The sequence below is a fragment of the Microtus ochrogaster genome, chromosome 1 (genome assembly GCF_000317375.1).
Source record: "Microtus ochrogaster isolate Prairie Vole_2 chromosome 1, MicOch1.0, whole genome shotgun sequence".
NCBI lineage: Eukaryota > Metazoa > Chordata > Mammalia > Rodentia > Cricetidae > Microtus > Microtus ochrogaster.
In genome coordinates, this window is record NC_022009.1 from 50,534,539 (window position 1) to 50,545,208 (window position 10,670).

The window sequence follows — 10,670 nt, forward strand, 5'->3', positions numbered from 1 at the left end:
AAAAAAAAAAAGAACCACACCGGGAAAATGAAAATGGCTACTTTAAAATGAATGCCAGCTCGAAAGAAATTTGGAACTGTGAGGTTTGGGGTCTTCTTGTAGATTTCTGCTTAACCCCTCTTGTATAATTTTTGATTATTCTATTTCTTTAACTTGAACAGGTGAGCAGCATCCATCCAGAATGTCGCTTTCATCTGGAAATACAGGAAGAAGAAACAAAATGTGTAGAGCTTCTGAACAGCCAGACAGAAAAGCAAAGAGGTGGGTTTCAGGAATAAGTCTGGGCTGCGGGCGGAAGATCTGGCTGTCTGTACTTCCCAGCATCCTCCCTAACTGGGAGGTTGGAGTTTACCTACACCTCAGAGACAGGTATATTTGCCACTGTTCTGGTGAGCCACAAGCAAAATTCCTGTAGCATTGTGTCAGTGTGGATTTCACCAAACCTTTTGAAAGAAAACCTCAGTTCTTAATACCAACAGTTTCCGTGGCTTGATGAGGCAGCAGTTACTATCGTAATGTTACGGCTCTGTCATGCTCCTCAAAGGCAGCTTTGGTTCCCAGGGAATCAAAGCACATATCTGAATTCTTGGTTTTAAAATATTAATTATCCTTAATGTTGGTTCAACTGAGAATGATAGAAACTTGTCAGGAGCCAACAGGAAAAGGGGTTGTCAGATTTCTGAAGACATACCTGTTTTAAACACTGTGTGTTTGTCAAGTTTGTCCTCTGAGTGGAACAGAAAGTTTCTGGGACACCAGGCCTTTGATGTACACCCATTCCATGTTCACAGTCCAAAGTGGCTCTGGGTACAGCCCAGGTATCAGCACCACAACCTTTCATCCTGGATCTCTCTACTCTAGAGTCACCTATACAACCTCTTCAAGAAAGAAATTTAAATCAAGGTGAGATTGTTACAGTCGCCTGCTGTTTGCTAGCAGGCCTAGTTCCTGGACTCCACTCTGAACCTCTTACTATGTTACAAAACACAGTTACAGTTATGTTACTAATGTGAAGTTTCCAGTAGTCACATTTAAATAAGTCCTTAAAAAGTGAGGTTAATTTTAACAGTGTATTTTATATTCATCTAAATGTATCATTTGATTTTAAATAATTAGATATTGTAGCTTCTACATTCTTTCTTTAAGTCTTATAACATAGTGCATTTTTTAATGTTATTAGCACCTCACCTTTTCACTGGGGCTCTTTTCAAACCAGTGACTCCCACACTAGTCAGAAAGACAATAAATATCCACCTTCCCCTGCCTACCTTAGACCCCTGTTACCTCACTTGAAAGTTAAGGCTCTGGCTCCAGGCTTCCTTTAAAGACCTGTAATTTTACAGCACACATGTGGTTCTGAAGGCCACATCCCCAAAATTGTCCAGTTGACCTCAGTCCATAGATGCAAATATACAATCAGTTCCACTGCCCCCAGGAAGGGCTAGCACTAAGGAACTGACTTTAGGTGAGACAAAGGGGTCAGCTTTGTGGCCACTGAGGCTGGCTCTGTTCAGCACAAATTCAGAGTTCAGGAAAATAGTCCTATGGCAAAGCTCACACACACACACACATGCAAAACAGCAACAATGATAACAAGAAGAAGAAGAAGAAGAAGAAGAAGAGGAGGAGGAGGAGGAGGAGGAGGAGGAGGAGGAGGAGGAGGAGGAGAGGGAGAAGAAGAAGGAAGAGAGAAGAACAAGAAGAAGAAGAAGAAGAAGAAGAAGAAGAAGAAGAAGAGGAGGAGGAGGAGGAGGAGGAGGAGGAGGAGAGGGAGATAAGATCAGATCTGAAGCTGGTAAGATAGACGAGTAGTTAAGAGCACTTTCTGTGTTCCCACCACCCATGGCACCACAAACATTGGTAACTCCAGTTCCAAGGGATCCAGTGTCCTCTTTGGAACTTCATGGGTTTCTGCATACGTGCAGGCAAACACTAATACACGTAAAATAGAAACCAATCTTTTTTAAAAGAATAAAATTAAAATAAGACTTTCATGGGAGCTGGGCAGACCTCTGTGGCTGGAGATGACACGAGATGTTGGAACTCCTAGACTGGACAGCCCCTGAGACAAGCTTCCTGGGTTGTCCCCAGAGGGCAACCTGTATGAACAGCCTAGCTGGAGTCTGTGAAAACTGCTCAGCTTTCCTTGGTGTTTGGCTGGCGTGACCAGGGAGAACAAGTTTGTAGGATTCCTCCCTTGTTTGGTGTATAGAAAAACCTCAAGTGTTTTTTTGCAAAAACAGATGCCTACTTGGACATTTTATATTGAGGGCTTCTATTTTCATTATTATTAGCTTACAGAAAAAAAATCTGTGTATCTGATTTATCCACCTTTCTATTTTGCAAAACCTTCTTATTCATTGGCCAGCCACCTGCAGGAAAGCAGAGCTGACCGTCAGCCCAGCCACTCTGCAGCTTTCAGAAGAGACAGCCTGCGTCCCCAGTTCTGTGTCTGCTCTCTGAAATATGCAGGGTTTCAATGCCAAGAATATAAATAGCAGTAGGTTACCAGGATGAAGATGCTGTGGGCAATGGGAGCCAGAGGCTATGTGGAGCCAGAGCTGAGGGGGCAATTCTGGTGGGATGAGGCCCCAGGACGTAGCCTCATGAAGTCAGAAGTGACACTGCTGAATTCCTCACATCTGTGAGAGCTGCTTTCATACTCCGTAGCAGCGTGGCATTGGTGTAAAAGAACATCAGGAGTTAGGAATAAAGCACTTCAATGCTAGCAAAATAATTTCCCACAGTCCTGAAACGGCACTCTTCCATTTTACTATATGATGAATAAGAAAACAGAACAAAGGGGTGTAACAAATCCCTACGAAACTTGTCCATCCTAAAACAGATTGTACTGAGGACTCGGAAAGCTGTGGGGTTATTTGGAGTTCTATATTCCAATTTTGATTAATTGCTAAGACAAATTTAATCTTGACAGTATGTGGATGTGGGGCCTAAGTTCACGGATGGTTGAGAATGGAGGAATGTCCTCCAGGAAGTCAGTATAAGAACCCACATCACCTCATATCTACATCTGTGGTCATCTAGGGCTTAACAGAACAAAAGTTAGACTACATGCCTTGGTAACCCCATTCTTGCAATTTTTAGGTGATGTTCGCCAAAGAAATTGTGATGGTTACAGTCAGCTTAGAACCAGGTCAAGGAAGGTGCTCTGCAGTGGGTCTTGGTTTGTTTTGAACATGGAGTATTGGACTTGTGGGAGGAACTGTGTGGGTCTTGAGATTATTTCCTGCTGGCAAGCTGACTGACAGTAGCCAGCCACAACTTCATGATAATAGCAGATGTCGGGCCAGTGACAGATGTTTCCTCCCACAGTGTACAAGGGTTCCTACACACCTCTGAAGCCTCTCAGAGCCAAGGGCTATGCATCTGGGTCATAGCCCCACCCTAGGAATCCCCAGCATCCACAGTCGGTCATTAAATCCCAGACAGTTGAGCATCCAAAGGGACAGTGTTTTATTTTTATTTATTTATTTTATTTACTTATTTTTTTTTTTTTTTGGTTTTTCAAGACAGGGTTTCTCTGTGGTTTTGGAGCCTGTCCTGGAACTAGCTCTTGTAGACCAGGCTGGTCTCGAACTCACAGAGATCCGCCTGCCTCTGCCTTCCAAGTGCTGGGATTAAAGGTGTGTGTCACCACCACCCGGCAGGGACGGTGTTTTAATTGCCACTCTGCTCAGAGAAATACATTCTCTGGTGCCCAGTGCTGTTTGTGCCTAACATCCTCAGAAAGAAGTGGACATGAGCAGGCAGTGTCTCCTCAGAAGGTGCCCATGGAGGGGCTAAGCAGCTCACACAGGAGAACCCTCAACAAATTGAGACACCTTTTTATTATCCAGGCATAGTGTGTGATGACCACGGGACTGATCATTAGTCCTTCTACCCTATTGTTCTTTACAGAGAAAGAGAAAGAGAGCCTATCTGTGTCCTGGTATATCCACCAAATTTTACACCGTGCCTTTAAAAATATTTCAACTAGCTTTTGCTGAAGGAATCGGTGAACATTTTTACAATAGAAATAAGTGTTAGCAACTAATGACTATGTACACAGAATGGTACTGTTAAAGTGTGTACATGTTAAAATATGAGAAGCGTGTCTATACCCGTTCTCCCTTGCCCCGTGAGACTGACAGTGCCTGTGCACAGCACCCTTGAAAGCCAGCCGTGCTTGCTTTGCTCTGCATTTTGATCTTCTTTCTCTCTTTTAGTCTGGAGACTGTGTCGGCTTCACATTCGCCTTCAAATTTATAGAATATCTAGTACGTTACTTTCGTCCTTTCTATCGACTGAACTTTTCGAAGAATGACAAAGTTTTGCTATTAGAAATGGTACCCTGATGTTCTTAGGAATAAAACATCTCACTGGCATTTGACTAACCTCAGCTCACTAATCTCATGACCCAGTAAATAGCAAGGCCCACCGATGTGGTGCAGCTCTTCTTGGTCAGTGAGGATTGAACCATGAGGAGAAAACTTGAACCAAGAGGAAAACCAAACTGTGCAGTTCGACCAGGTGCTGAGGTCCAGGAAGGGCAAGTCACAGGTCTGTCACAGTGGATAGGAACTGCAGGGCCCCAGTGATGCTGTTCAGAAGGGGGCAGGGGGTGCCCACTCCTATGGTACCTGAGACTTTCTCTGCTTGGTCATAGAGGAGGGGTCCTGGGCTCGCTGCCAGAAGCCCAAGACATCTGGGTAAGGACAGTGAGTTCAGAAAGAAGGGTTTTCTAGGCCCTAGACATATCCTGGCTCTGTACCCACTGGTTGTTAGAGACAGAGCAGTGTTTTCTAGAAGGACATTGCTTCATTCTTCAGTGTCTGCTCAAAGACAGGTGTGCCACTTGACCTCCAAGTCCACTCCCTCCCAGACTCGAAGTCCTGTTTGGTTCCTTCACCTGTGTATTCAGCCAAAGCTGCCTCTCAAACGAGGATTTCTGCCAGGTCACTACCACCTGCTGCTGAAGTTAGCGGGTTCTTTTCCTGGACTATGTTGGCTTCTGAGGTTCCAGGCAGTGCCCTGTGTTTTTCTCTCTAAGGTCTAGATCTGGCTTACTTCTCCATGTTGCTTCTTCCATTATGCCCCTTACATAAACCTCTTTCCAACGTCTCTGGGCCTGCATTAAGACTCCTGGGCAGGGGAGTATCTGGGGCTTTTCTAGGTGAGAGGTGTCACTAGAGAGACACCGCATGAGATGACACAGATAATCCCCACGGTCTGTGCCTCTCAGATACAGAAGGGTGTGCTGCCCAACCCTACCTGAGTGGCCTGCTTCCTGGAGGATGGAAATTGCTTGGAGAAGACCTGAGAGCAGCATTAGACCACACATTGTGGATAAGAATGCAATGCATGCCTGCCATGAAGTTGTGCTGTACCTCGTGGGAACACTCTAGGAGGTTAATCTGTAATTTAAACACTCTGGGAAGATAAAAGTATGCACACGTGGTTTTCCTGCACCAAAATGTACGGGGAGTTCCAAGGAAGGAGAGGGGGAATTTCTACCTGGGGTTTAGGCACTGGCATGAGAGACTTGTGTCAGGCTGAACTCAGATGCAAGGTGTAAGAGGGGTGGTAGCAGCAGGCTAGGAGCATAAGCATAGATGGGGAGAGAGCAGAATGGTTTTGTAGCCCTGAGGGTGGAGATCCACTGAGGGCTTTGGAGAAACAGCGTCTCAGGATGAGCTATATTTTAGGAAGGCCAGGGCATCCTTGAAAATGAAGAAACATGACAAGCATTCCAGAGGAGAGATGAAAATATTCCCTGTGGGAACTGGTGGGCAAAAGTAACTCCCCAAAGCCGTTTCTACAGATCGGGAAGCTAGAGGCCAAACTCTAAGGAGACGAGAACAGAAAGGCCTGCCGGCTGGAATGTGCAGTACCACCCAAAGGATGTTCCATGGAAGAAGGCTGCTTCAAGTTCAGGGAAATCTCCTTTTGTGGGAATGTCTAAGCCTGTTCCTGTGCAGGAGCACTGCTGGAGGAAGAGGTGGAGGAGATCCGGCAGGGGCCATGCCCAGCAGGAGGCAGCAGGAAGTGATAGTACTCAGACTCTACCCTAGGCAAAGAGGGGTGGGAGCAAGCTGGAAAGGGAAGGTTCCAGCTGCAGGGCCCCAGTCATCTCCGGAGCATGCCAGTCCTTCATGACAGAGGCCAGAGCAGAACTACTGAAGTCTCAGAACTAGCCTTGAGGAGTGGGGTCTGTCCCAGACAGATAGGATGGGGTCACTGACTGCCAGCCTTCCAGGGCCTAGGCACCCTGGAAAGCAGAGTCCTCTGGTTCTACATTGGTACCACTCTGTCCTGGCGGCAGCTGAATGGTGGCTTGGCATTAGCATCCATGAGGGGTTGGACTCACAACTGCCTGGAGTATCCAGCACTTTGGTCTCCTTGCCTGGGTCAGTTCCAGCTTAGATGTGTTAGGCCCTACTAGTAGATATACTGGGATGGTCCTGCTCATAAATCTGAGGGAGATTATCTTGCGATCCCCTGGCAGGATTTCCCATGCCATTGATGTAGCCTCCAGAGGAGATCTGCTGCTAGGCAAAACGTCTCCCGACTCTGCCCAGCCTTAAACTCCCTTAGGTAATAGCAGGCCCTGGGCCACAGCCAACCTTGGAGAAAAGCTTCTGGAGAATTTTATGTGGGAGCAGATTATGCCCTCAGAATAATTTAGCTTAGCAGCTTGGGTTGTTTCTGGTCTGAATCATGGTGCAAACTTAGTTCAAGTTCCAGAACCTGGTCCCCACCTTTGGAACGCATCTGAACCCCATAATAAAGCTGCTGCTTTAGATTCAGAAGCCTGATGTGAGCTGACTCCCCAGTTATCCAGGCAGTGTCCTGGAAATGATGTTTCCAGTCCTTGGTTGGTTGCTAATCCTCCACCCTAGAGGTTGGGAATGAGATTCTGGCCACACCCTGGTTAGAATCTGAGCATTTTACCTGGTTTCTGAGCAGAGCCCATGTGGCACTCCAAACACATGGATCCTGGCTTGTCAGTCCTGACCTGATTGGGTCATTTCTCTTATACTGAGAGTGGTCCCATTTACCAGCACACCCCAGACGAAGCCTCTGCTACCCTTTCTTGCATGGAAGAACTTGTCAAGACGCTCCTGGGAGACACAGTGTGGCACCAAGCACAGCAGACTCTCTTTTGAAAGTCTGATGTATAAGCAGCATGTCCGCAACTCATCTAAAAGCTGCAGTCAGTAGATAGGAGCCATGTGCTGGCTAGCATCTGTCTCAGTGGATGCTCAGGCTCCTGACAGACCCTAAGCCTGTCCCATTAATAATCTTTTGAATAGCCCCCAGTGTATGATCATCTCTAGCCACATTAACAGTCTCCTGAGAAGAGCATACATTCTAAAGAGCACTTCGTTCATTGGTCTTGACAGGCTATTGCCTTGGGTATTTCCCTCAAAAGGTTTCTTTGCTGTGCTCCTCTCCCAGTTCAGTTACTGTCATTATTCCTAATTGCGGCTTTCCTAAAATGGCATTTGGCAACATACCTAGATGAGCTAATGCATGGATGGAGTACTGATCTCACTGGCAATATTTTAAGAACAAATGAAACACCCTTAGAACAAAAGAAAAGGATGGAGGTCTCCCTTGCAGGACTCCTATAACCATGCTCTACCCTCAAAGTAGCTAACTGGGACTCTAGAGCACTCAGAAGAATTGTTAGTTAGCCACTTGAGCAGCCAGCATCTACAGAGAAAGCCAGCATAGTGCATTCACATTCCTAGGCACTGTGAAATCCGGACCCAGGTGGTCCACATCCTGCTTCCTGTGTAGATTTATTTATTGCTCTGGAGCCTTGTGTACAGTGAACATTAAGACAGAAAGCCTTGGTTACAAACTGCCTTGTGAACAAGCATAGTCAGCCTGGATAGGGCACCAACAACAGGCAAAAGAAGCCATTCCACCGAAGTCCAGATTGACAAACGAGTAAGTTTATTAGGATTCATTATGGAGTATGAGTAAAACAGCAACACTGGAATCCCCTGTACAGTTTTCAGGTAGCAACACCAAGAAATTGCTTACTGCTTATATCACTATGGGAAGGGACCCCATAAGTCTCTCCTTCACATAGGAGTGTTCAAACTCGGAGAAAAGTTTGCACAGCAGTTTGGCAGCTTGGGAAGCAGCTGTTCAGAGAACATCCACATCTGAAACCCTGCTGCTTGTTCAGGAGCTAATGCTCTGCATGGTCAGCTCAGGTGGAGGCACAGGTATCCCACTAACACTAGGCACCCCAAAGTGGTATTATTTAAGATTTCTGAGCTTCAGGCCAAAGTGAAGTATGTTGAAAACATTGCTAAATGTCTGTGGGTCACATTTCAGTTGAGCCTGCAAGGCTCCAGGAGATGTAACAAGGCTGAGGGTAAATATTCCACACAGTTAGGATTTGGCCTCTACACTGTCAGCAGCCTGAAGGGTAGGCTAGCCTAGGCCAACCCTGTGGGCTTTGGGTCTGAGCAGTCAAGGGAGGAAGCAGCCATCCTGATTCTGCATTGCTCCTCTTCACCAGGGCTCCTTCAGAAGACCACTGAGAATTTACTTTTTGTGAGCACAGTGCAGAGAAACGAGCACCCTCCTTAACAAGACAGCATAGTGTCTTTGTGAGGCCAACAAGCAGGAATCTGAGACAATTCAGGTCAAAATAGATTGGCATAGTTCAGAGGAGGACAAAACACTTGTGAAAATTATCTTTCCCAATTCAATTTCCAATTTCATCCTGCTCTGTGTCTCTTAAGTTGATGACAGGCATAGAGGATCGGTAGGTTTGATGGCAAAAATGATGATTAGTTTTCCCGAAACTCTGCTGCTTTGAAATTGTAACCTCCTTGCTCAACAGGCACTGGGGAAAAGACAAAGGACTACACAAGTGCACCTTGCACATGTGAGCGCCAGGAAGGTGTTCCTTGAACAGCTGTGCCTAACATAGGTGGACCTTGGACAGATGTGTCTGCACAAGGGCCCCCAGTAAATACCCTCCACAAGTGAGCTCTCAAGAAGGGGTATCCTGGGCAGGTGTGCCCTGGGCAGGTGTACCTTGCACAGAATCACTCTGGAAAGATGCCCCTCCCCGCACAGAGGAGCCCTAAATCAGTGTACTACGCACCATTGAGCTCCAGGAAGGTGAACCATAGAACAGGTATACCATACACAAAGAGCCCTAAGAAGATATGCTCTGCACAAGGAGCAAACATGAACATTGGTGGATGTGTTAGTATGGGCTCTGTTCCTGGGTTCCAGGGCCTCAGAAGCAGCCAGCATTATCTGTTTTAGTATCTATTAATGGTTTGCACCTGAATTTGCTATTTGTAGGAGAATTACGTTGATTCTCTACATACTCTTTGTTGATTATGCTGATATTCTTCACATATTCGACTAGTGTTCTCAAAATTATTCTTCAACTAGGAAAGAACTGCAATTCCTTTTAAAAGGCATTCGTTTTATCCCTCTTCTTTATTTAATTACTATATTTCCTATCAATTATTTCATAAACATAATGGATACTAAGGACTTGAAAATGGGGACTTTACTGTTAAAATCAGACTCTGGAATATCATGCTGCCAATGAAAATAACCATATTCTACACACATAACATGACAAATGTGAGAACCTGCTTACATGGGAAGACAATAAATGATATTCTTCCTTGTTAAACAAAGTCCTATGACCTCTTTCCATGTACGTATTGTGAGATTGTGGTGATGAGTGGACCCATGGAAGACCCAAGGTAAAGGCCCTAAGGGACAGATCCCTGAGCAAGACTTAGGTCTGAGATTTCCCTCTGCACGCCTGTCTACAGTTTATGAGTAGGTGGTACTTGTGGATTGCTGTGTCCTTCTCCCTTATCTGGGTAATATGGTACAGGGAAGAAACATCAGGAGTAGGGAGGGTTGGCGATGACAGCTGGATCTTGGGTACTTGTTGAGAGGAGAAAGCTATCTGGAAGCTTGCTTATGTGTTCCTCAAGGTTAAGCTGCCCCAGCAAGATGGCCTGCAGGGCCATTGCAGCATTCAGTCCGTGGATAACACAGAGGCAGCTCCAGTGAGGAGGTTTCTGAGCAGGCTAATGCTAGGCTGCAGCATAGAGTAGCCACTGGGGCTGTTAGCTCAGCCACTGTACAGCTGTATCATACGTAACATGGGGGGTCCCTTTGATGCTTTACTGGAGGCATGAGTCTGAAGGACTTACAGGGTACTCTCAAGAGGAGCTGTTCTGCTCCTGGCTCTCCTCCTGGGATCACGACCTAGGAAGCCTGGCACATCCATAGAATACAAGAGGAACTCTAATTCTGTGTCCTGCCAGATGGCTGTTCTGGCCACAGCAAATTCTGTGCAAGGAATGGCCAGGGTACAAGAAGTACTTTGTCTGGTTCCTCCTGAGGTAAGACAAAAGAAAAAAAAACACTTTCTATAATAAAAACTTGACCTTATCTCATGTCTCCATCAAGAGCTGGTTGAGCTGAGCTGCCATGACCGAGGCCCTCACCACTTTCCTTCCTATTAGTAAATTGCAATGACTTTTTTGATCTCTCTCTCTCTTCTGCACCCTTCTCATCTTCTCACAATAAAGCACTTGTGCACTCACAGCCCCACTGCTCAGATGGGACAGGCGCCCAAGGGAGAAGGCTGAGGTGAGGTGCAC

At 46.1% G+C, this 10,670-nt stretch overlaps 1 protein-coding gene across 1 annotated transcript in view; it reads left to right on the plus strand.

Annotated features, from left to right (window-relative positions):
* The window catches only part of Vipr2 (vasoactive intestinal peptide receptor 2), a 72,142-nt gene that overhangs the window by 2,089 nt on the left and 59,383 nt on the right, over positions 1–10,670 (plus strand). The window contains exon 2 of the mRNA XM_005343675.2: positions 162–261. Within this exon, the coding sequence (XP_005343732.1) occupies positions 162–261 (100 nt within the window). The remainder of the gene's footprint in view (positions 1–161; positions 262–10,670) is intronic.